The 27,580-nt window shown below is 34.3% G+C and overlaps 1 protein-coding gene across 10 annotated transcripts in view; it reads right to left on the bottom strand.

Annotated features, from left to right (window-relative positions):
- DMD (dystrophin) overlaps positions 1-27,580 on the bottom strand; it is a 996,724-nt gene that overhangs the window by 678,299 nt on the left and 290,845 nt on the right. For all 10 annotated transcript variants that reach the window (XM_027888128.1, XM_027889056.1, XM_027888040.1 and 7 more), the window contains 5 exons: positions 24,271-24,390; positions 16,836-16,937; positions 16,632-16,739; positions 10,103-10,282; positions 4,089-4,264 (listed from right to left, as the gene is read on the bottom strand). In XM_027888128.1, coding sequence (XP_027743929.1) covers positions 4,089-4,264; positions 10,103-10,282; positions 16,632-16,739; positions 16,836-16,937; positions 24,271-24,390 — 686 coding nt within the window. The remainder of the gene's footprint in view (positions 1-4,088; positions 4,265-10,102; positions 10,283-16,631; positions 16,740-16,835; positions 16,938-24,270; positions 24,391-27,580) is intronic.

The following is a 27,580-nucleotide window of genomic DNA, read 5'->3' as shown; positions in this document are numbered from 1 at the left end:
GAAGCTTTACTTTTGAGGTAGTTTTAGATTTTTTGGGGAGGGCAGAGGTGGAATAAAAAAAAATAATAAAAAAAGTAATCTGCTTCTTATCTTTATTCTCCACCACTTATGGTAAAAAGTTGCTTTAGGAGGCAAGAAAAATCAGCAGCTGTTTTCCCATGCATTCATGCCACATTGAATTGGAGCAATGGAAATATGACATTCAGTCCTGTGTATGCAACATTCAGTCCTGGTCTACAAGTCAAATTGCTTCTCCTCAATTTCTTCAGCATAAATGGAGATTCTCATACTTCCAATCCTGCCAAATCACTTGCAAATATAAAAGTAAAAAGCACTCTAGAAAGTTTGCTGCTTCAGTCTTAGCCATTCACTTTTTTCTCCTCAGCTTGGAAGCTGGAGACCATACTGTTACCTTAACTCAATATTCACAGAGTGACCAAACTACTCTTTCTTCCTTCTTGGAGAGGTTTCTAGTATTTTCCAAACATTTAGTTCACAGAGAAGAAAAGTAGAGCACAAATCTTTCAAAACATGTGGCAATGTAGCCTGATGTATTTATTTCAGGCGTACCCTTTTACAGCAACAATGTTGACTAAAGTTTGAGAACAGATAAGAGAAGCTGACACAACCTGAAAGCATTATTGACCACCTCAAAATAGCCCCACTGTGTCTTTCCTTCCCTGGCCTCAAAATACCAAGCAACTCCATACAGGTTGTTGCAATGTGACAGCAGAAAGCCAACAAAATCTGTTTATTTACCTTCAGAAGCCTCTGAGAAGCCTTCGATAATTGCTAGGGGCTATTTTTGTCAAACAAAAGCTAAAGAGTACATAAACATCAACTATTAGTCATTAAGTACTCACGCAACGTTCTGAATGTAAACACACAGAGAGTATAGAACAATGTAGGAGATATACGCTGAAAAACCCCATTCTCTTGTTTATTTAAAAAATCAAAAGGTATGCAGTACTAGGGGCTTTGTTTGCCCTTGGGTGAAGCTACAAAAATCCCTGAAAGATCTTGTGACCAACAATGGACTACCAAAATAAATGACTGGCTGTTTGGGAATGCAACTATGAGATTTTCCCAGCAAAAAACCACATTGATCAACAAAGTGTCTAGTCACCAATGAGCACAGATATTTTAGCTGAGTACCCAAATTTTAAGATGAGTTTTCTTCTCCCATTACTATGTTTATACTTAGTATCCATTTATTTTTCTTGTCTTTGAGAAAGACAACACCATACTGTAAAATCTATTCAGTTCCAAGACTGCATTTTTACATATAATTAAAAACAGTAACAAGAATTTTTATTTTAAGCATAAACTTAAGTTAGACTTTCTACAGAGAAAAGGTCCATAAGCTGTTGTTTTTTCCTTTTTGGTCTGTTCAGTCAGATATGCCAAAAAGACTATCTAAATAAAGAAAAATCCTGCCTTCAGATAATATAACCATCATTCATCCTGCTGCACAGCTGTGGACATCTGTAACATTGTTTACTTTGCACATTACCATAATGTAGGTCTACTCACAGATATAACAGGCACACTGAACTAGTTCTCATGTGCTGGTACAATTGCACCATTAAACCTAGTAACTTCCGCACAAGAAACAGTGTAAGAGTATATTAAAGTGTATTAAACAAATAAGTCCCTTCTTATTCTACAATTTAGATTTCTTTTCTGCCAGATCAAAATAAAAATCTAACCTGTGCAGCAATGAAAATGATTCTGATTTTAAATGTATGAAAGAAACCACGACTTACTCCATTATCTAAAGTCATCCTAGACAAAGACTGAGAACTAAAGATTTTTCCATCTTGGCTCTCACCCAAAAATTAAACGGAAATTACATAGTGAATGTATAACTCTTAGATATCATCAAAATAAATCAAAATCCCTCAAAACCTAGTATGCATGGTAAAAAACCTCACTCTTTAAATTTCGTAGCAGATCTGCCCATAATACATCTACAAGCAATCATAGTCTCAGATTTGATAATATGCCCTATTTTCTGTACAAGGATCAATCAAATTTATACATAGCATTGCTATTTGCAGTGCTTTAAACAGACAGTGGCTAAAACACTTGAAGAATTTATAATTCTCAGTTTATATAAAAAAAAGGATTCCAGAACATAAAAAATTCCCACAATCCAGCTACTTTTTGCCCTTTGGTAGTTTGCTTGCATGAAGATTATGAAGTCTGTAGTCTTCTGTATCATGCTTATTTTATTTTCAGTATTAAGGTAAATCAAAATAAAATTATCAAGAAGGAAAATATATGCTAACATTACATATATAGGAACTAAGTATGGAATTTCTACTGCAAATTGGTTTCTGATTTCATAATAATGCATAACTACCTATAGCAAAAATTGTCTTAGAGAATTGAAGAAATACAGACATAAAGAAATCATTCTACTTCACTTAGTTTTAACTAAGATAACACTTTCCTTTATAACAGTCGTCTTTTTTACTTCCTTATCAAGTAAGATCATTCCAAGAACATTCAGTTTGGAAAAGGAAAAAGTAAAAAGTTTTAAAAGAACAATTATTGAAATACTTCAAAACTGCAGGACAATTTTCATTCTTAACTTTTCAATTTCAAAATAAAGAGCATCACTATTTTAATGGTAGGGACCAAGCTATAATAAAAGTTTATTCTTGCATAAAAGCCAACAGGGCTTCGATCCTGGTTCAGATCTTTGCACATTACCCTGAAACATTAAGAGGGGTGCTAATGCTTATAATTTCTGTTAAGTAACAGCAATGCCATCTAAGAATTCCTCGAAAACATTCAAGAATTGCAAGTCTGCTCAAAGTCATCACCGTGCATTATTTTGAGTGCTTGGCAATATATTAGGAAAATACAACTCTCAATATCATTTAGTGGTAACCTAGAATGTGGGAAAAACAGATTCCAAATGAGGACTTTGAAGCTAGATTAAATGCATTCAACTTTAGCCAATGAAGTTACTTATTTAGGATAAGCACTTTCCATAGTAGTACTTATCCAATTTAACATAGAGGGGTGAATCAGTCTTCTTACATCATATATACAGCCTTCTTAAACAATGAGGCTAAACTAGAAACCTTACTTTTAGAATGATCAAAGAGATAAATCCCATTTCAGATAGATATGTATAAGCAAGTACCTATTTTTTGAATTATAAAATCCTTCAATTAAAAAAAAAATCTCCTGTTCTTGGTATATTTCATTCTTCTTAATAAGTAAAATACTATTTTACAAGAAAATATCTTATCATATCCCTTTAATACTTTAAACACATTGAACTAAACAAAGATATTTTCTATGGAAAACACTGAATGAAACTTCAGGTTGCTTTCAGTCGTTGAATCTGTTACCTTGGAATTCATGTTTATTTAGATATCAAAAAGTATTTCCAAAACAAATATTAAAATGAACTTTTGAAGTCTAGCTTCTTAGCACCTAATTTAAAAATTTACTGTTTGAACCAATTTTACTTAACCACATTAAAATTTTTTCTCATGGTTTCAACTTATGTTTAACATCAGTCTAAAATCCCTTGTCACTTGTACTTGAGTTACACAGGAAAAAATAATGGTAATGCACATTTCACCAAATATTAACTACCTCTGCAGAACTATTATTTCTGCTGCTGATCCAGAAGCACAAAAAAATATGTGAACTTTAGAAACCAGACAACATCTTCACTATTAGTATTCTAACCATACTTCTTAAAGAATGTAAAATGCTGAGAATTAATGGAATGCCTCTTGCCCATCAAGTTTCAAGGCTATAGTCAAGTGGGACCCCATGATGCCATATATAAGGACTTCAACTGACTATAATTACTATGCAGTGGTATTGATGTAATTATTAACATTCTGTACTGCTAAATAGTTGGAATAGAAGAACAATATAATCCAGAAGTCATACTGAGTAAAGAATGATAATAATCACTTGGTACCTTAATAGAGAGAACAGAAATATAATTTTAAGCTAAAAAAAGTATACAGCAAACTAATGCAGTCAAATGATTGTATTTGCATTTTTATCCAGACTCTACCAGTATTCTCTCTCTGTCTCTTGACGATTCTCACCTCTTCCTAATTTCTGAATCCACAAGGAGTTGCCTTTTTTTGTGGGGTGGAGGTGGTGGGAGTTCCTCTTTAGCATGCTTAACCAGGATTTGTTCTCTTGTGGTCACCATAGTTACAGTTTCCATCACAGTTGTCTGTGTTACTGATGTCTGAGTGGTAGTGACAGCCTGCGAAATCTGTGAAAAGTATAAAAACAGAGGTCACACGTTGCTGGAAAGCCTTCAGTAAAGATTGTTTGGAGTAGCAATAGAAAGTAACGAGAAGCTGCTCCAGTCTGATCATAGGCTGACCTTCAGAGAAAAACAACATTATACGCAACCCAAAGCAGACTGTTTTATCCGACTCATGCTCTGTGAATAAGATATCTGCAGAAGTCAACATCAAAATGAGGAAGGATTCTGATGAAATTAAGGCTCCCTGTAATCCATGTTGAATGAAGAGAAAACATGAATGGTCAGTTTTGTGGTGGAGTTGAATGATAGCAATTATATAAAATGTTACTATTGCTAAATGTTATCCTGCCCCCATTCTGAAAATTTGCTCCTTGAGAAGTGATAAAGGCATGATAACGGCACTAAATTGCCAATTATTATTCTTACCATTTATAAAAGTTTTTAAATAGAATGTAATTCATCACAACCTACTTGCATAAAAGGGCAGTTAACTTTCTGTTAGGAAATCTTAAATCAGAAAACATACACTAGAAGGCAAATTAATTTTCAGCAATTTTATTCCATAATTAAAAAACAATGTTACGGGGTCATACCAGATTCTAGTACATTTAATATGTACCTCTGTAAACACTACCAATCTAATGCATTTAACTTTGCCCAGTAATATGAAAAAAACCTCTTTATATAGCTCAGCTGCATAGAAAAAAAAAATTTTTTTTGCTCATATTTGTTTGAAAGGTACTGGTTGTACATGTACTGCCCATTTATACATCTTTCCATATAACACCAAACTAGAAACTTCTGACTTAAATGTGGGCAGCTGTTCTCAAATCCCTTAACTCATGAGAAATAGGTCGCTTCTTTTTCTGGTTCTGTCAGATGATGGCTCATTTGTCAAAATGCTCAAGTTACAGCTCCAACGACCACCTCAGACTTTAAGGGCAGTGAAATGGAAAATAAAAGGAAGAAATTTAGCATCAAGGGTTGTGCACCAGAAAAATCTCCGCTTCTTTGCTTACTGCCAATACGTGAGAATTAGACTTCCCAATTCAACAATAGAAATGCCAGTATCTAAAATTCCATGAAACTATAAACACATACATTAATTATCTATTAGTTCTTTCATCAGAAACTCACTAAGAAAATTGAGTCACCTTAGTTATTGAGACAGCAGTGTTTCCATAAACAATGGAGAGGAGACACACCAGGTAAATAGCTCATAACAATGCTTTCTTTCATTAAAAAAAAAAAAAAAAAAAGTAGAATGACACGGAAAAGGGAATACTCTTACTAAGCAGCCTCTTCAGAGCAGGCAACATCAGTAAAGCTAAAAAACCTGGAAAAAAAACCCCCCAAGTTCCTGTCAACTTTGCTGAATCCTTCACATGGTCTTCTACACAAAAATCTTCCTGTTCTGTCTCCAATCTTCCAGTGGAAATGACGAGTAGGGAAGTTCACTACCACTGAAATTTAGCTCAGTGTTATGTTTCCACATCTAGGAATTACCAGCTGACTAGGTTTTAGAGCAGAATCTGGACTACTCAGAAGACTACAAAATTGAGATTCAGACGAGATTTTTTTTTTTAAATCTCTGGATTGATTATGTCAGTTGAAGTAAGCTGCTTGTGACCTGCAGGGATTTAGCTAATGTATGAACTACCAAATTCTTTGGATGACAAAACCACCCAGTTAACTTTCTAATCACTACAATATTATGTATTAGTGCCTGTGTTTTAGTTCCCTTCAACAAGATGTATTGATTTTAATTTTTTTCGTACAGAAATCACAACAAAAATTTTGGGTAGAGTCTCTCTTTCCTCTTCTCATAAAACTCATATTACACTCTGTTTTATCCCAAAATCAATGATGAGCTGATGTTTCTGACACCCAAGGTCATAACCTGCCATGTTTTCATTTGCCAGTCAATACCAGGGCAGAGTTTCCAGAGAAGAAGGTGTAACACAGAATAAACCACAGCCAGGGTACTGTAGGAATCATCTGCAGCATACTACCAATTACACAGGAGTAGCAGTTCCAGCTGGAGATTGGGAACTGTGCTTCCAGAGCTGGCAGTGCAATTACCATATGCTCAGAGCAGCCAAGTCACGATGCTGTGGGGGGTAATGATTTACATGTCAAAACAGTAAAGAAGTATTTTTCACGCTTAATCAACAGGAGTGGAGGTTAAACACTATGTACTTCAAAAGGAGAATGGAGATGTGAATTTGATGTTCATAATCATTCTAATTAGAGACAGGGTAAGACTAAAATGTACATTGCAATCTTACTCTGCAACATGAAGCTGGTTCACATTTAAACAGTGCACGCACTTTGGTGAGTAAAGGACAACCCTTAAAAATATGAGGAATAACAAAAAAAGAAGTAACTTTCATTGGCTTCCCTGGGGAAAAAAGAAACCTAAGAACTGAAACAGCTCCTTAATCACTCAAGTGGTCGTTTCATGTATTATTCAAAGATGGTCCAAATAATGACAGTATAGTTTCCTCATCCCTCTCAGTCCCTGACAAGCAAATATGATTCTGAGAAGGGGCAATAGAGAGTAGGGCTTTAACCCACTAGAAAATCATATGGAAAGTGCTAAGGTGACTCACAAGGCTGCACATTAAAAGGCTCTCAAAATACAATGCTTGCCTGCAGTTTCACATCAGCAAGCCCATCTTAGGAACATGTTAAAACTCATCTCTTTCAGAGCAGACAAATTTAAATCTTCTTTTTCATCCTCTACAGGCAAACATATGTACAATGTGTGTATAGCACTTCAGTAGTTTTATGTCATTTTATTTCTCATTTATACAGCAGCCTACATTTAATGCCATCATTTATTACTGCCTTTGGAAGTGCCCTCTGTCCTGATAAACTCATAATTTTCCTTTACACTCACTTTTGGAGCTGTCATCTGTTCTTTGATGAAATTTATCTATGTGAGTGGGGAAGTTCAGATGAGGAATGGTGTTTTCTTTAGTTTGGAAAGATTTTCAGTACAATTTAGTGAAGCATAATCAACTCAGCAATGCTGGGTTTAGAGTTTCTAGAAGCTATGCATTTAGTCCAAGCAAGTTGTCCTTGTCCTTGATTCCACTGTGTGGTCAATGAAGGAAAGCTGACATTTTCATGATGAGGACAAATTGCTTTTTAGAGGTATTTGCGTCTCTTTCACACCCTTGCCATCCACTCTTGTAGCAGAAGCTTCAGACATGAGTTCTGATTACTTAAATTCTGAATGCTTAAATTCAACAGCAATTAATGCAGCCAAATGTGGGAGGACTCACATTCTACTTTCTGTGCTTTTCCTTTGGGATGTATAACTACTGCCTTATGTCTATTTGGAGAGTCAGCTTTAAACTGAGCCTGAGGTTTTCTCTTCCACTTAATTTCTTATTTTGTTAACAAGTTAATCATTTAATGACACTTCAGTAAGAGAAAGAGGTAAAATAACTAAGGACAAAAACATAATTATGAAGGTACTATGAGAATTATTAATCATAGAATCATTTAAGTTGGAAAAGACCTTTGAGATCGTTGAGTTCAAGTACTGACCTAGCTCTTGCAAGTACACCGTGAAACCACGTAAAGTTGATTTTGAAGTCACTATCTAACCTTGATGAATAAAATGTGCACTTTCTCATAGATCTTAGTGAAACATATTTTATTTGTCAGTCCCTTCCAAGTCTCTTCCTCTGCAGTTCAAGACTAGAGAGCATAATGAGATCTTGTAAAGGCAATTTTTTCTTGCAGCCTAAACTGCGAGAAGATGAGCTCTGTAATGAACAAATGTATAAACCCACTAAAATTATCTGCCCTTCCTAAGTAGAAACACATGGCAACACATGGCAACAATTACACCATCAGTACTTAATTGTAATACCTCTAGAACACAAAGCAATATGTCCTCAACAGTAGACCAGCTCTGTCCCAAGAAAAGCAGCTTGTCCTTGGAGGAAAAGATTATCAACTGAAGTATTCTGCTATGATAACAGTTACACCATTTTGGGAATCTAAAGCATCTCCCAGCTATGCTGATGCATGATGTATATAGCCCCAGGACCGCTCACTTCACAAGGAGGCTTTTTTTCCTGTAACCTAAGTTCCATTTTCAAAACCAGTATCTCCTTTTAGGAGTGATCACCAATCTAAACAACTCTTGAACACTTTGGAGTGACCTATTAACTTTTTCACATCATGTGATCCTAGCCATCCCAAATCCAAAATTGCATCTCTGGATTTTCCTCTGCATTGAAACCACAGGTTTCCTACAGCTGTAGGTTTCCTACAGCAAATATACAATAATTAGACAAAATTTTCAACTCATAAATTCTGTGTAGCACAAACTTCTATTACTAAATGAAATTGTGTCCTTCCCCTGTTTTCCTCCTTTCCATTTTCCTAAACTGATTCTTCCAACTTCAGCTGATTTTTCCCAACTACCACAGAGCAAACTGAAATATCACTCTCTACAACTATCTGAAAGGACGTGTAGCCAGGTGGGGGTTGGTCTCTTTTCCCAGGCAGCTATCAGTAAGACAAGAGGGAATGGTCTCAAGCTCTGCCAGGCGAGGTTTAGGTTGGATATTTAGAAGAAATTCTTTACAGAGAGGGTAATCAGGCATTGGAATGGGCTGCCCAGGGAGGTGGTGGATTCTCCGTCCCTGGAGATGTTTAAGAAGAGAGTGGATGTGGCACTTAGTGCCATAGTTTAGTAACTGTGGTGGTGTTGGATCAAGGGTTGGACTTAATGATCTCAGAGGTTCCAACCCATCTGGTTCTATGATTCTATGATCAAAGTATGAGTTGAAAGCAAGGTTATTGAGAGGTATTCAGATCACAACAGGAAGTATAGCAGTTTTTATTTAATTAACAAGGTTTAAGTTGGTAGAATTATACAGCAACAAAAAGGGGCAGCATTGTCAAGGGAATTGAATCAAACTCTCCAGAACTTTGAGACACCTTCTATGGACATGACAGAGTTGTATGGGTGTAACATTCTACTCTGTGTTATCATTAAAAACTCTTAATGCCAATTTCCATTTCACCAGTCATACAATGATAGCATAGAAATAACTCAATATTAGTGAGACAATGGAATGGGAAAAGTGAGTTGATTTGGGTTTAAATTCAATAAGAAAAAGATGCTGACAGAAGGCTAGGCAAAATAATTGGATATGGGTTTGGTGGTACACCAGAGCGCTGAATTTACCTGGTTTAAAACCTCAATTTCTTTCTTTACTACAATACAATTAACATAAAGTGGTCAAAATAACAGCACATTATATTTTTTTCATTGGCACTTTAGTTACAGGTATGGATTGATTTCTTTATTTTTCTAAGAAGCTTCTCTTTTTTGGGGCCTCTCTTTTTAATCTGTAAATCAGCATAACATATGCAGAAGTAAAACAGCAATCGATTATAAACTTTTACTGTTGAAAAAAAGAAAAATTTTCACTTTAACTAGCAGACAGTTCTTACAGTAATTTCAGACTAAGTGCTATTCCACAGAGACAGCCATTTAAAAAGTGCATTATTATAGGTTAAAAATAAATTAACTGGAAAGAGTGTTTTCATTACAGATTGTATCATTCCTGAAAACATAGTTAACAACCCAAGAAAGTAATCAACACTATAAAGACAGATTAAAAACTAAAGAGATAAATAAAATTCTGGAAAGTTATACTGCACTTATATTATACTGTCCTAAAAATAAAATACGTCTTAAGCAATCATGCAGGGAAAAAAAATTAAAACAAGATGACAAACAGCACTAAAACTACTTCAAGCATTTGACTGTCAAAGGATAAAACTGATAAAACTATGGTTTTGACAAACCTGTTTAGAATTGCTCTCCACCTTCTGCACAAGGCTATCCCAGCGCTGAGCAAAATTTTCAAGACGACTTTCCAGCTTTTGAGCCACTGCTTTATTTTTCACAGCTGCTAGGATATCTTGGCTGAGAAACTTCAGCTTACTCATCATTTGCCTTTTCATTTCTAGATCTCCTTTTAGGATCTGTTAAACAAAGTAACAGAAGGAAGAACAGTAAATCATACACCAAAAAAAACCCACAAAAACCAAAACCAGTAAACTTAGAGAAAAAAAATCCTAAAGAGAGCATCATAAAGAATAGAAAATGGCTAAGGGCTCCTATACTTCTGTGCTGCTGTTACTGTGAAAAGTGCTGGCAGAGCTGATGTAGTGGAGTGGACACAGTGCACTTCAAAAAGCAATATAACATAGCAGGTGGAGCAACTCCGGACATCACAGCATGCCTCAGGTCGTGACATAAATCAAAAAGCTAACAGTTGTGTGACACTAGTAACCTTAAAACTGCACTAATGTTAACAACTATATCAACATGTCAAACAATGTTTCTTTAAAGTTTCGATATACTTTGTTATATATTGCATATTAAACCTCCCTGGGGAAAAAAAAAGAAACAACAAAACAACATTTCCTAGAAAAATAATATTTGACCCCAAACCAGGATCAAAAAAACCCCCAAAGCTCAAAGCTCAAGCTGCCACACAGCCTGAACCCATGGATGCCAAACAGTCTTTCCACCTCTACTATAGCAAACTGCCAAGGGATCTTGGAATTCCTGAGATTTATACATGCAAACCTGTCTGTGAAGTAGGATATTCCCAGATCCAAGGATCATCCATAGCTCCAGTTCTTAGCTGGGTTTAGTTTTCCAAGCCTCAACTGGTTTACTCCATTGATTTCCATTCCTTAAGTATTCATTCTCTACACCCTGCTCTGTGCTAATCATAGCCAAATTTTGACCTCTCTGTGCAGCTGTGGATTGCCTTCTAATCCCCAAGGCATGAAAGGGAGAATTAAACAAATAGCTAAACAACAGAATTTAGTCTACATATCATTTTGTATAGAAATATCATCCAAAACTGTAATCAAAAATACAGTTCAGTAAAAGAAAAATTTGTAGTCTTTGTAATTAGTACTCTTTCTATTCAGATGTGGTATGAAGCATCATAATTACTAATGTTAGTTGCAGCTAATACCAAAATTAAAATTGGTACATCCCTAAGAAACAGAGACTAACTTTATATTCAAGAATCTGTTTGTATAGTGGGAGATCTAACAGATGCAGGAAAGTAGATGTAAAACAGTTTATCATTTTAAATTTCAAACATTGCTATATATGCAAAATATACCTTCTTCTTCACCTATAATGTCAGAAAAAGCTCATGTGGAAGCCAAAACATACACTGACTAAAATAATAATAAAAATGGTACCCTGTGAAACATTAGTTAATTCTGAACAGAACTTTTATTTCCAACCTCTCCAGCTCACAAAAGCTGCAACCTGTGAGTTCAGCAACAATCCAAGATACACGAAGCACAAGCAGAAAGTAAAACACTAGAAAGAGAAGGATGCTAAAACTTTCCATGTCAAAGATACTGCTCACTACGACCTAATATGCTTTTGTGATAGATACAGACAACCCCTAAAACTATACTGGGGGATTCTGTTTCCACCTTTCTTTAATGAAAACCTGTCAATAGGCCATAATAACCAAAAATATGCTCTATTTTTTTTCCCCAGTACAAGAATAGACTAAAAATACCTACACTCAAGACCTAAAATACTAATACCAGCCACAAAATATGTAATTTATCAATCTGTAAGTCAAGAAATTGGAGTTTGCTTTATGAAATTAGTATCAAATATACCAGTCAGAACTTCTGTCAAGTCCATACTGTAAACCCTGACATTTGAACATTATAAAGTGATTTCCTTATTTGTTGTTAAAGTACTTTTACTATTTTATTGGTTTTAACATTTTAATTATTACTTTTCTTCTTTTCCTAAAGATCATCAAAAACTTTCTTTGTTCATTGTAATAATATAGCCAGCAACATCCACTATAATTTTTCAGGTGCTAAGAGATTTATTCCAGTAAAAAAAATAGTGTAATATCTAATTTATTTTCTATAATAAGTAAAAGGAGAATTGCATTAGGTGAAGCACAAGATTTAACTCTATATAATGGAACATTTATTAAAAATAGTTAGAGATATATCTTGCATACCTTTGCAGTAACTCTCAATATTTTTGACAAAAAACCCAAACAAACAAAAAAACCACACAAAAACTCCCCAAAAAACCAAACCAAAACAAAAAAAGTTACAGATTACAAAATGTAGGCACAGGACATGAAAACACTCTATCAAGCCTGTGTCATACTGCCATACATGACAGTAAAATTTCACCTCAGTTCTACATTTTCAGTTTATCACATCTTGCAGTTTAGTCCACGCCCCATTTCACCATTTGCCTTGTGTAAGAATTCAAAGACAATTATAATGCCAGCAAATAAATGGTGGGTGGAAAAATAAGAATTGTTTTAAGGAAATGTTTTTAGAACTAGTGCAACTACCCACCAACATCAGGGAAAAAAAAAAAAAAAAAAAGGAGAAAAGTCAATCTTAATATATGCACAAGGTAGTAAAGACTCAACAGTTTTTTTGACCTTTAGACTAGGAAGATCCCAGAAGGGAGTTAATGACAAAGAAGATAAATTTTCACATACAAATACTGAATAAATCCTTTGAAACAAACCATTGGAGATTAGTAAAACAAAAAATTTTCTCAGGAAAACCGATTTTATCTGAACAAAAATTCTTACAGATATTACATATCCAGTATATAAATTAAGAAGAAATGTAACTGACTTGATATCAATTTTATCACAATACTAGAACTGGGTGAATTACTACACTGCTCAAAATAGATTTATTCTAGTAACAATGAAAATATAACTACTAATGCTGAGGGAAAAATTGGGGGACAACATCTGTACCAGGTTTACATGGCAAGATTTTGGCAGCAGGGGAGCTGCAAAGTTGGGTTTTTGAGAAGACACCAGGAGCTGCCTCCATGATGGATAAAACCAATTTCAGATGGCTCCAAAACAGACCCACCACTGCCCAAAGCTGAGCCCATCAGTAACTCTGACATCGTCTCTGCAGTAAAATCATTTAGAAAGGGTAAAAATGCTGTGCAGCAGCTGTAGGAGAGAGGAGTGAGAAAAACTGTGAAACATCTCTGCAGACACTGAGGCCGGAGAAGGAGGAGGTGCTCCAGGCACTGGAGCAGAGATTTGCCGGCAGCCCACGGTGCAGACCACCATGAGGCAGCTGTGCCCCTGCACCCCACGGAGCTCCATGGCAGATCCCTCTGCAGCCTGGGGAGGACCCCACGCCGGAGCAGGCGGATGTGCTCTGGAGGAAGCTGCGACCCTGTGGAGAGCCCACACTGGAGCCTGCTGTTCGCACTGTGAACAGCATCTCAACAGATCTATTTCACTTCAGTCACTTTAGAACACTTAGGGCCTTGTAGGAGGGTTGTAGAACTTCAAATCAACAGCTGTAATGCTAAATAGTTTGATAAAATACCTTCAGAAATTTCCTTCAGGCTTAAGTGATTGCCTAAAGAAAAAGACCTTGATCTTGTCAAGTTCTACATATAAGAGGGGCAGGAAAAATAGAATGGAAGCTCTTATGCCATACCATAATATCAAACTTAAAATTCTTAAGGTCTAAGTTTTTAAGGAAAAACTAATGTAATTTCTTGCTGGAAATGATTAAACAACTGAGGGACCAGACTATCATATCACTAAAAATATAAACACATTCATATCATTGAAAGAATATATTTTCATTGCCTCACATACTAATAGTTCATGAAAAAGCTGGCCTAGTTATAACAGTGATTCTTAGAGACAATTTCTTCTCCTCTACATTCAAACACATGTCTAAGCCCAAAATAAAAAACACCGAAAGACAGGCCTGATGTGCATGTCAGGGTCAGGATAGCAAGATCTCATTTTTTCCTATTTCTAAAAGCCAGTCCAAGAGCAGAAGAATATATTCTGTGAAAAAAAAAAAATTCATGTGGGCCATGCACAAATTCCCTGTGATTCAGACAAGACCAAAATAGAAAATTTTCAAACTTAAAACTCCTGACAATTTGGCATTGTGTGAGTGTAAAAATACATATTCACTGGAACTTGGAGATGGGTGCTACTAGATCTAAAATCAGAGGAATTCTAAAATAAACAATGTTTTTCTGCTACAAATCAAAGACACAGGAGAGGCAGTGTTCCTCCAGCATACCACCAACATTCAAATAACTAAACTATTGCATTATGAATCCGCTGTGTGTAAAAAAATCAAGGTCACACGTGTAAAAAAGATTAAGTTGCTATTAATAACCCCACCTGTTCTGTTTAGGATGACATCATTCTTGTTGAGGTTCAGGGCAATGGGGAAATAACTTTATTTACTCTATTTTCATTCAGTTTCATGGAAGACCACAATGATTTCATGACAATAATGCTTAACAATTTAAGTTGGCACAATATTTTAACTACAGAAGAGTCTGTATTTATTTCATTAATCAAATTTATGAAAATACTATTCAAGTGTTTCCCTCTTCACATTGTGTTTTAAAGCAATTCTGAAAGGTATCCAAAGTTGTTCTATCCTTGACTCTTGCAAACCATTACTAGTCTGCTACTTCACAGTTTGTGAAAAACATTTCAACCCTCAGTACCTCTTTCCTCTAGCAACCTTCTGAAATCCAAAAGTACTAATTTACTGAATAAATTTGAATTTCTTAGAATATATTTTTCTTCATAAGGCTGCTCTAAAGCATCCTGAGTTTCCTCTAATTTGTTATGCATTAATAAAAAACTGGCTTGAGGTCAACTTCAAGACTGCTTACATGTTAGATTCCTAGAATTTCCAACAAGTATATATTCCGAGGCAACAACTGACTACATGAAGTTTCCTTCCTTTAGAAAGTTTACTTAATCCTAAATAATCTTTATTCAAAATCCAAGTTTGTACTTCTAAATGCATATTTTTATTAATCCTTAAGGAGGAAAAGCAGCCTACATATAGTAGTATAGTAATTACAGTGTTTGAAGATTACACTAAAAATCAATGTTTTGGGTCTTGACTCTTGGAAAAAAAAATCAAAAAATAATAAATATTTAGTCATTCTATGGAGCTAAAGGATATTTACTGTGAATTCTGGACCAGACAGCATATAGTTAGAAATTAAATAGTCAATCCATAAGACTATTTTATTAAAAATTTATACATTTGTATATGAGAGGATAAAATAGAGCAAATTTTAAAACATCACTTAAACTTCAGAAACATCATGGTATTTTTATTGACCCAAAGCCTGAGTGTATCTACTTTTAATACAGAATGATGAGAAAGATGTAAGTCCTAAATTATTTTTTGAAAATCTAAGTTTGAGCCTTAGATATACATAACAAATATATGTATAGTCAATAATAATTAATAAAGAATATACTGTTAATTATTAATAAGTATATTAACATAATTATTATTCACAAAAATTAAGAATAGGCCATTAATAATAGATGGGGAATTCTTCATTCCTTAAAAATTCTAGTAAGCTGAAAAAACAAGCCTTAAAATAATGACTAGGAGAATCTCCTCCCCCATTTGAAAAAAATCCACAATAATATCTCTGTTTAAACAGAATTTTACGAATTATGTTCCTTTTTAAAGCACTAATAATTTGCCTATTTTAACCAAAGCTTTTACATGACTGTTTCCTTTCCTCTAAGTGCACAGATATTCATCATTACATATAAAAATAGCACATACCATATAATTTTCTTTACAAATGTCTTACTGCTATAAAACCCTCAGCAAGTCTATGCTGTGACAAGTTTTTCACCTCTACAGGCACACCACCTTTCTAGGCCAGTCAGACTTATATTCCCTCCATAAAGACAATGCATGGCAGAGTATCTCCTGAAGAGTGAGGCAGAGGGCATGTTGAAAAGGGTGCTTTTTGTGCATGTAACTACATTTCTGATGTTGAGATCTAGTTGTAAAGTTATACTAATTTCAACATCTCACAACTTTAAGCCTTTAGCTTTTTCAAGTTCAAGGGATGTTTAACAGGGTTTGCTTCATGATAAATACTTACTTATGTATACGTCTTCACACATATGCACATAAATTCTGTCTCACACATAACACATACACCAACAGTATCAACAAAGAAACTTCCAGTATAAAAGTATGCATATTTTTAAGATGCCCAGATTCTATTTTAGTTCATAAGATTTTGACTTCAGAGGCAATCAAGAAAAACATCTGTATCTATTGGTTCTTTGTTAGCAAGGCTATGGACCAACCTATTCCACCCACAAGAGTCAATGTCCACTCCCAAAGTGTGAAACAGCTGTTCTGTAAACCATATGGTCTGAGAGTGGGATAAAGGCAAGAGCATTCAGAGTCGCATTAAGAAAGTTGAATACAAAATAGAAGAATGAGAAATACATACAGCTAATTTGCTTAGATTGGTCAGCATTTCATTTTGATCTTCAAAGCCAGTTGTACGAATTTTGGTCACAGCGTCCTCTTTCTCAGTAAGCCACGCATCGAAAAGGCACTGAAATTAAATTGGAGAGAAAAAGCTTCATTCAGGCCTTTCCTAGTGCAATATTTCAAAGAACATTCCAATTTATAACTGCAAAAAACTACTTACCTGCTCTTCTGCAAAATGCTGCCATTTACGAAGAATATCTTGCAGAAGGACCCATCGGTCTTCCGTCCATCTGCAGATTGCTGCCCATCGTTTTCCAAAGTGCTAGAAAGAAATACAAAAGAAAGGTTTGCACTGGTTTACTTTTTTTCCCCGTCTAGGTAAGGCAAACACTTCATTTTTTTTTTATGAAAACACTTTCCTAATTCATTTTTTTCAGTCTTATGCCCTTCAAATATGTTGCCTATCAAACTGAAATGGATGTTCACATTATTTAAATAAACCCCAAAGTGGAGAGAATAGGAAAACAATAGATCCCAAAGCAGAGTATTTTCACACTAATCCACAGACACAGCTTTCTATTGAGTCTCTGGTACTACACTTTCAAAAAACTCCTCGGTTTCAGAACTTTATGATGCCCAAAACCTAACGGCTTGAAACACGATTATGATGGTTCAAAGATGTGGTTAAGGAAAAAAAGTATTTGTTTTTTAAGTTGCACCATCAGTACAGTTGAACAAAGTTCCTATCTCTTTTAAAATACTGCAGTGGAAAATCCCCCAACTTATAGGCTAACACACCAGCACACCACCACACGTCTCCCAGGTATTTGTAGCATATGCTATTATATATATTTTAAAATTACATAAAACACTACCGTTTTTTCTTTCCTTTATTTTAGTTGAAATTAAACACTATTACTTTCTTTTAAATTCCTATTAGCCTTTATTAAATAATGCTTAAGTTGGAGGAGATATGATACTGCTATGATAGAGCAACACAATATAAAACATTTATAGCAATGATTTACAATGACTTAATTTCCCCTGAGCATAATATGCAAATTATTCATCTGTTCCCCCAAAATAAACAAACAAAAAGCAACAAAAAAAACCCCTTATAAAATCTGAAAGATATTCTATACTACTGCATACTTACTTTTTATCTACTTCAAAAGTATATCCAGACAAAAGGATAATATTTTCTTCCTTTTTTTATATTTATGTATTCATTTTATGATTCTTATGGGTCCCTTACAAATTGAAATATTATATGATTCTATACTTTTCATGTTTACATATTTTTCATTGAGATTATAATTTAATTTTGGCAGAAATGCAGCATCAAAGTGGTGGATTTTTAAAACAAAGAGATTGAAATAAGTACTGTATTTTCTACAAGGAAAGAAAAATTTTATTTTCACTTTCTAGTAAATAAAAGGTAAAATTTCAGAATGCCAATTTCTGAATGAATTCACTTTAAAAATTTTACATCACAGTAAAAGTCAGCACATACAACATTTTTCATTGAGTGGACACTAAAACTATAATACATATTTCAGACTAAACAGTCAGCTGCCATACCATTGAGTAATATCATATTAGATCTTGTCCCAATTTAGAAAAACGAAAACTATCTCCAATCAACTAGCAAAAAATTGCTAATTTAAAAAAACGTAAATTCTTAAACAGATTAAATATATTTCTTATTAATAGAAAAATCTTCCTTTTCAGTCAGTTACTGCATCAATACCAAGTAGATTTTGAGCAAGTTGTTTTGCCTTTTCTAGTCTTAATATGGGGATCACAGTTTTGGTATATTTTTGAAATACTGTAATGGATAAATAATTTTTTTTCCTAATTATATGTAGACAGAATCAAGCTATTTTGCAAATCTAAGATTGTGATTTCTTTTCACATTAAAATTAAATAATTTTAATATTAGTGTTTGCTTTCTATTAAACATAATGTGATCATAGATAACTAATTCAAAAAAACACAAAAAAGTTCAGGTTTTGAATATGAATATTTCAAAAAGCTTATTTCAATACTAACAGAAACAAATACTTGCTCAGGAAAGTTAAGATCACAACGTATCAGGAAATAGAGTAGAAGATATTTTATTCGTTTATTTTATCCACTCATCATTAACTAAAATTGACAAATTTTACAACAGAGAACAGTGCAGGAAATTATTCAGATAGTTACTCTAAATTGTCCTTTTAAAATTATTTTTTCCTTTTACAAAAATGTCAGGATTTTATAAAGAGTATTTATTAACCTTACAGGCTAAATTATATGTATACCATAAGCCCTAATGTCTTTTCTGAAAAAAAATATACTTTGACTTATTTCATTGATTTGAAAACCTAAAGATCTGAATGTAACAAAATGATGTATTATATTTAGTTTCATTTGTCCTGAATCTGATTACATTCCCAGTTTAGCCCAATATAGCCTCAACATTTTTGTTCTCTTTTTTTCTTCAAGCCCAGAAGACAACCTAACAGATAGATCTACAATATCTAGCACTCGTTCAGTTTCTTATGTTCAATCAACCTTTCTTTAACTTGCTAATTAAAAGCTCAAAAATCATAAGCATAACCTTCCGCATAGCTAATTTATAAAAATTCTCATACCTGAGAAATTTTTAAATATCTCACTTTCAGGCAGCTGACTTTTGTTAACAATCTTCATGAAAAATATAATTTGCTCTCAACATCTGCAGTAATATCTTCATCAACTTGCTTTTATTGCTATGATATACCTTGAAAAATAATTTTTTTCATCATCTAGAAAACACCAAAACCTCAAGAGTATAAGATAAAATATGTAGTTCTGCATTTACTTTAAGAAACACATTGATGTGCAGGGTAAAAAAAACGTTTTCCTGAGTCAACAGAAAATACTATTCTCAGAATATGATTTCAAAGCCACAAAGTTTTTTTATTTTGGTTTTTTTTTGTTTGTTTGTTTGTCTCAATAATTTGACACAATCTTTCATTTTAATTAAGTAAATGACCACTGATAAAAGTTTTGATATGGTGACCTGTCTTAAAGCTAATTTTTCTCATGAGAGGTCTTAACAACCATCAGACCATGATACACTGTTTGGCTCAATAGGTTTAAGATATGAAGTTTCAAGTTTGAAATACATCAAGACTGTCTATTTACAAAGTAGTATTTTACTACTGAATCATATGGTCCTCAACTTTAACTCCCTATTAACATCAAACAGTAGTCCATGCTGCGAGTAGCCTGTGTGATGCCCAGGGACTCAGGCTGCACACAAATGTTTTGTTCCCGAAACCTGGGAAAACTGACTGAATCCAGACTAACAAGCAAAATGCCCTCCTGCTCCCCTGAAAGGTTTATTTTACAGTCCTAACAAATTTTCAGAGAAATCTGCATGCAAAAGAAACTTTTTTTCCTACTGAGAGATCTCTGAAAGAAAGCAGATGATGAAATATTTCTAGTCTGCTAAAAGGTCAAAGTAAGGAACCACAAGAACAGGACAAAATGAGTAAAACCAACACAACTCTTGGGAACACTGGAGTGAATGTATAAAAGGTGAAATAATACACTTCAAGCCTGCAACTAGTAAGAGTTTTTTGAAAGATGCTCTTCAAATCAGGTACGGCTATCCACTTTTTAAGTAATGAAATTCAAAATATGTTTTTGCCTATATCCAAAAACAATTCTTTAAAAGAAAAATATTTGGGCCATTCATAGAATTTCTACCATGAAGCAATAAGCTGTGTGTGTAGTTCTGAAATGCTTGTGCACCAACACATGCAGTGTGAGAAACAAACAGGATGAACTGGAAGCACTGGGCAGGTCCCACAGCTGTGATATTGCTGGTAATAGTGAGACATGGTGGAACGAGTCCCAGGGTTGGAGTCCTGGGATAGAGAACTACAGGTTGTTCAGAAGGGATAGGCAGGCCAGATGAGGTTTAAGAGGTTGGATTGCTCAGCCCTTGCAGTTTGTGATCATGTGCTCGACACCCTATGGGTGAGGATTTAGGGGATGAAAAAGAAAGATGATGTAGTGGGTATCTACTACTGATGGCCCAGCCAGGATGTAAGCACCAGTGAGTTATTCTATAGGTAAATAGGAGAAATTTCTGGATCAGTAGCCCTTGTCCTTAGGGGAAATTTCAACTTTCCAGCCATGAGCAGGTCTTGGAAATCCCTGAAGTTTGTAGGAGATAACTTCTTGTCACAGGTATTCAGTGAGCCAACTGAAATAGTTTATTCGTTCTTTAACATTCCTCACTTATTTTGTTGTATTTTTACAAGAACTACCCATACATCATCTTCATTTAAAGGATAATAGCCTGAATAATATGAATATGTAATTGTGTAAATTACACTCTCAGCTCCTTTCCCTCAGCAGGGGAATAAGCCATCAAGTAGCACCTGATACACTTAATGCCAATCTCTTTCTAGCACAGACTCTGACCCCTGGAGCCTGGGCAAGCCTCTGATTTGAGCAAGTCCAGGAGAGTCCTTAAGGGACCTGCTGTCCACTGGGTATAATTAGAGGAAAAAAATCTCCCTGCATTCATGGCTTCTGTATGTTATCCAGCCATTTCTCTGGGCTGAAGATAATTTCCCACATTTTTCCTGTGGAAATGAGTCAGATTACAGCAACAGATTTGCTAGTACTGTCCTTTGATTATGCAGCACTAAATATAGATTTGAATCTTACTTAATAGCTGCCTTGGTAAATCTTTGGATTTAGTTTAATTGGGGTCTCAGAGTTATAAATCTAAATAGTCAGCTCTCAGTAGCAGCATAACCAGAGCCTCTCAACTTGTCACATACTGATATATTAAGTAAGCAATGCAATGTAAAAGTAGTTTTAACATTCACACTCACCTAGGCTAGCTGTAATTTCTCAAAGTACCTTGGGGTCACAGCTGTTTGTAAGAGAAGCACTGAAACTGTGTTTATTTTTATTTTTTTCTAAGCAAGGTTAAATTTTCTATGGATATTTTTGTTTCAGGAGACACTTCTGGCTTCTGTGCTATTAACTGTCTCTTAAATAGATATTTTTTTGCATATGCAATAAAATTTAAGAACTTCTATACAGTTTATTTGAGATCCGTATAGATTCTTGTCATTCTTTTTGAGACAATATATCTAAAGTTCATTTTAGGCTTTAAAAATTTTCTTATACAGACACTTGCAAAAATATATAGATAGATATTTATATATATGAAAATATTTCAGGAATCATCATCTCAAAAAGAAAGGTATAACTGAATAACACCTGCTTGGAAAATGTATCTTTGATAATTACATGGAAATAACTGTTCACATTCTTCCAAGTCTGATCCTGACTAGTACCTCAGTGAGCCAGCCTTATTAAGCTCTTTTGTCTGACAGTGCATGCTCTTATTTTGTTCTGCTTTTACAAGTCAGACTGACAGATACATAATCAAGCTTTGAACTTTGCTCCATTGTGCTTTTTGTCAAATTCTCTAATGATTGTGCCTGCCAACACGTTCTTATATTTGTGCTTATATGTGCTTATATTCAGATTGTAAGTGATAAGAAAAAAGAAAAAAAAATCCAAACAGTTTCTGTGTACAAAGAAAAAAGGTGTAACATTTTGCTGGGATAGCAGGTGGTCTATGGTAAGTCAGTTCTCCTGGACATTAAAGTAAGAAAGTTTCCACACCTCCCTAACACTCTAAACCCCACAGCTTTATATCTGTGTTTGGATTTTATTAACATCCATAATCTTGAAACATATTCTTGACTTCAGAGAGCAGTGGGATTATTATTGGGATTTTCTTTAAGATTCTCCTGTAAGACTGTGATTTAAAGGAGGGGACAGAACAGCAGATGACAGTAACAATAGGGCATACTTTATCCCAATATCAGATGCTTTCTCCCCTACTACAGTGTGTTGTACGGTGTATTTCCATTGTGTTCCATTTACACTCATCATTCATTATGTTTCCTTAAGGTATTGCAGCAATGTCTGAGTTCCATTTCAGGTTGTATTGTAATATGGGTCAGCCACAGATCACAGATGTTGCACAGCATAATAATGGTACCTTTGCAACCACAGCAACAAGAGGGGATGTAGCTGTGTCACCAGATGTGCTCTTAACTCTTCAGATGTCTTTCTGAAGTTGTGCAATTAGATTAATTTTTCATTTTTTTCACACAATTAAAAATTCTCATTTGTACATCTTCTAATTCATGAAGTGCCATAAATATCAAATACATCTGCAATTTTCTATTTTCTCTCTCTCTTTTTTTTTTTTTTTTGGTCATACTTTACTACAGATCTCTGTGCAAGAGCATACTGTTTGCCAGCATACAAAGATTGAACCATTTCCCACCCACTTTTTATTTATTTTTTTTTTCTCTTCCATTCAAGACATTTTATACGTTTAGTTTAGCTTCTGGAGCCATGTTCTTGCAAGGGATCTGTTTTATTCCACTGAACAGTATACAAGGAGCTGGCAAGAAATTCTGGAAGTTTAAGAATATTTTGAGCAGGTACATCACAACTCTAACATTTAAGATTAAGTTAAAAAGAAGTAATAATTATGGATCAGTAGAGGCTGCATTGTTACCCTAATAAAGAAAGCAGACTCATTTTTGAAGTGGCAGTGCTCATAATCTTAGCCCAACGTCTACTACCTCCTCTAAATTCCAAACAAGTTACTGATTTACTGGCATGGGTACCCAAATAAGCAAAATTTAAGATAGCACACAGATATCTATCTGTGCTACAGCTACACCCTCCAGCTGAATGTATTGATAGCTTCTCTAGAGAAAGTTTGGGTTTTAATGATTCAAGAACCACAAAGTTTTTACTTTCCTAAGTAATGAAGCAAAATAAAGGAAAAGCACCTTCTCCTTTCTGAAGGAGAAAAATAGAAGGAATCTTGCTCGTAGTACTGTGATTCTTCTTGAGCAATGCCCCCGGAGATTTGATGAACAACACAAGAGAATCCTCCTTCAATGCATCTCAACATTAATTATCCATTTAATTGCATTCAGAAGTTACAGTAAGGGCAATGAAATAAAAATAATACAGTAATAGCAACTTCTTAAAGATGCAAGTGAAATACTAAACTTTTATTGTAAGCAATAAAAGTTTATTTGCTGCTAGATTTATCACAAATGTATCTCCAATGTGTCATTCTTTTAAGATAATCGATTAATTGTATTTAGAAAATAAAATATATGGAAGGTTTTCTCTGTTGACTGTTTAGGCTTTGGGCCAAAATGAAGTTTAGAATAGATTTGGATTGCAAAGGTGTAGCTGCTAAATTCTAAATCTTCCAATTCTAGTACTCTGGAAAGTCTTCTCATAAGAAACACAAATAACAAACCGTTGTAAAAAACATAAATACTGAAAAGAGAAAACTGAAACAGAGAAATGAAACTAAAGACTGGGTGAGATTATTCCCTTCATTTCCTAAGAAACATAAGAATAATAATGGGAAGTAAATTGTGACTTTCCCCAAAAGAGTGTTTTAGAAAAACCATAATAATAATAATATTTCTTGATAAGAATTATTTGTCTAAAAATTATGGCTCTGTATGCATTCAATATTTGGTTTTGCTTTTTTTTTTTAAATTTCTCATTTCAAGTTTTTGAGTCAAGCATTGTCATTCAGTCATTACCTGAAGCTGCTCTTCCAATGCAGCAGTAGCTCCATCTCCACTGTTCTCATCCACCACCACTACCATATGGGTTAGAGAATTCACCTTGACTTGTTCCTGCTCCAGATCTTCTTGAAATGCCTATAATTGAAGCATATGTGTTAGAAAATGTACTCCAAAGTAAGAAAATACTGTGTATGAAAACCCAAATGCACATTTTTAGCTTCAAGTTGTAAACCAGTCCTTTACATTTGTGGGTTCTGTGCTGTGCAAATAAAACTTGAAAGAAGGCCTCATACCACTCCTCTGGAAAAAACACAAGGTATCCAAGTCTGTATCTTGCCTGACACTTTTTAGGTGTCTGTGCCTTCAAACAAACAAAAGAATGTGGGAAATCAAGCTCCTGGATTACATCCTGAATACTTCAGCTGAGAGTGTGATAGTTACAGTCTGAAAAATACCACGGCTAACTACATATGCCTTGTCATAATAGAAATCTTGATTGTATTTTAAATTTTGTTGAATTTCACCATGTCACTGTTTTTTGCTGCTTTTTCAAGAAGAGTAGCTCACTTATGTATGAAAAATAAGCCCTTGCTGAAGATAAGGTCATGAATTTTAAACCACTTTAGTAAAACATCTTACTTGTATTTGAAAATTAAAAATAAAAAATAATGTGGTAATAAGCAATAGGAAAGGAATTCACAGACTATTTTGTTTTTAAGGCATACATTTCTTACCAATATTTCAGAGTTAATTCCTTCATGGGCACAGCCTCTGAGGCAATATAAGAATCCTCCTTTTTCTGACTTTCATGCCTGTGATTACCATTTGCTTCAGAGAGCTAGACTATAAAACAATTCTCAAGGACTGTGAAGCACTCAAAATTGTTAGAGCCATCCCTGGAATTTCGACTTCTCAACATTTTATGACCCAGCACTTGATCAAGGAAGAGCACTAATGGATCAGAGCGTATAACACAGCTCGCTTCCCCCAGGTTTAATCCCCTGTTTAAGCCATACAACAATAAATACATTGCTCTGCAAGCCTACAGCAAGGGACAAGGTGACTTTTATTTCCTGGTTAGTCAGTATCTGACAGATGGCATCCCAGAAGAAAATCAGAGTTAGCAACACTCTGCAAGTGCAGGAGTGGATGGCACTTTGGAAGTGGGAGTCTCACACACATCATGAAATACTTGAGAAGTCATGGAACAGATGAACCAGAAAGGTGAGTCATTATCTAATCCTCAGACAGATTCAATTTATCCTGAGGTAAAGGACTGTTCTTTAAAACCCAAGCGTCTATTTTTACCATGAAATTAATTGGTGAAAATTGTTAGTATTCAGGATCTTGTTGAAACAGGAATTTATGAAGTGCAGTCTCAAGGGTAGAGCACACTCTGTTCAAATTACTTAAATTGAATTTTCTAACAAGTTCTTCTGTTTGTTAGAGAGACAGCAAATTTTCAAGGACTTAAATGTTGATGAAGGATATAAATGTTGATGCATAGAGATAGCAACAACAGAAACTCATAAAACTCCACAGTTCTCTAAATTCCTATCTATCGGATAACAACTTACACAACTCCAACTTAATGTAGTTGAAAGTGAATAAAAATACCTACCTAGGTCATCCAAGTGTCAAAGAAAAATCCACCCCTATTTGAACACTTAAGAAGTATCTCATTTAACATTTTCAATTAATTTTAAGTACTAAAAATCCTAGCATTAAAAAGCTTAGATGTTTTTGGAAACTTAATGAAACTTTAAAATCTATTAACTATAATTGTATAATAATAACTTGGAATAATAAAATCAGTTCAATTCAAAGCACACTTTTTCTTAATTGACACATTTCCAATATAATATTCTACTTAGACAGTTCAAGTGTCCTCAGACTTTTATTGAAAAGTAGTTTCCTCCCTGTATAAAATTATAAGGAAGGGATAGCTGCAACAGCAGAAAACCACATAAAATATTACTGCAAAAAACCTATAGTTCTTTACTGAGATGTTTAACTACCATTCCAAAACATAGACTACAACAGACTTCTCACCAGAACTCCGTGCCTTGCTAATGACATAAAATCTTCTAGAGTTCACCATTACTTCAGCCTACTCATAAAATTTTCAGTACTATCAAGATATTTCTAAACTAAGCAGCATGCTGAGAAGTGTGAAAAAATGTTGTGTTCTTTGTCTGGTCTGAGTGTTGGGTAGCATTCCCAATACACATTACTGAATGATTTTCTTTTTTTTTCTTGTTCTTTTGATATAAAACCCAGCAGAGCATCTCAAGTGTTAGTCGCAAGAACTCAAGACCAATATTTTGTGACAACACTGAGAAAGAAGTAGAATCAAGAAATCAGATGTATGGAAGTCATAAGTCAAAGGGGGAATACACAATTTGAAATCAACAGCGTGAAAACTAGCTACTAACGAACAGGTAAAGAGGGAAGTCAAAATTATAAAGGTAAAGACGAGACAGAGACAGGATGACAACAAACCAAACCTATCATCTTTTCTGAATCTGTTTCATTTGAAACCATCATTGCCTTTTACATCTTCTAACTTTTGGTTCCTCTGAATCATGTGCAAAACATTGTTTCTGGTACATCCAGGGACAGGTGAGACTCAGAGAAAACATGAGGGGTGTTGAGTTTTGGTTTTTTGTTTGCTTATTTAATAATGAAGCTACTAAAATTCCATTGTTTTAATCTTTGTTATAGGATGTTGCTTTGCTGTATATAACATACAATAAAATTATATTAACTTTCTCACAATAATTGAAAGAGTGGAAAACACCTTGTTCTTTGACTTCTGAATAAGACAAAAAATAAATGAATAAAAATGTAATTAAAATTAAACCCAAAACATTTTCTTCCCAGCATACTAGCTAAATTGTCTCTTGCACAAAAAGAAAAAAAAAAGATTTGAAAAGTAATACACATAAATAAATAATGTTGACTAACTCAACACACCAAGAATGAAGAACTAGTATATGGAAGAGAGATTTCTGAATGCTTTCACTCAGAATCTTCAAATACAAGCTAAACACAGTTTTCTCAGTATTAGAAAGAAGCAGCATAAAGTGATTGCAAAAATAAAAGGATTACATTTTATGTTAATATTCAAGCATAAAATGCATAGAAATAAGGTTATTCAGGTCTTAGTACTTATGTATTCAAAATCCTTCACGTTTCTTTCCCTAATTACCATTTCATAATTACCTGCTGTCTTTTTTCAAAAAGAAAATTTAATGTCAGAATATGTGCTTAGCTAGCAAACCCACATACTGAAATACTTTGTCTCCTCACAGGGCAAGGACAG

Source organism: Empidonax traillii, unplaced genomic scaffold, assembly GCF_003031625.1.
Source record: "Empidonax traillii isolate 1590-97213 ecotype Southwest subspecies unplaced genomic scaffold, ASM303162v1 scaffold1:size7828297, whole genome shotgun sequence".
NCBI classification, from domain to species: domain Eukaryota; kingdom Metazoa; phylum Chordata; class Aves; order Passeriformes; family Tyrannidae; genus Empidonax; species Empidonax traillii.
This window is presented reverse-complemented; position numbering and strand designations above follow the sequence as displayed.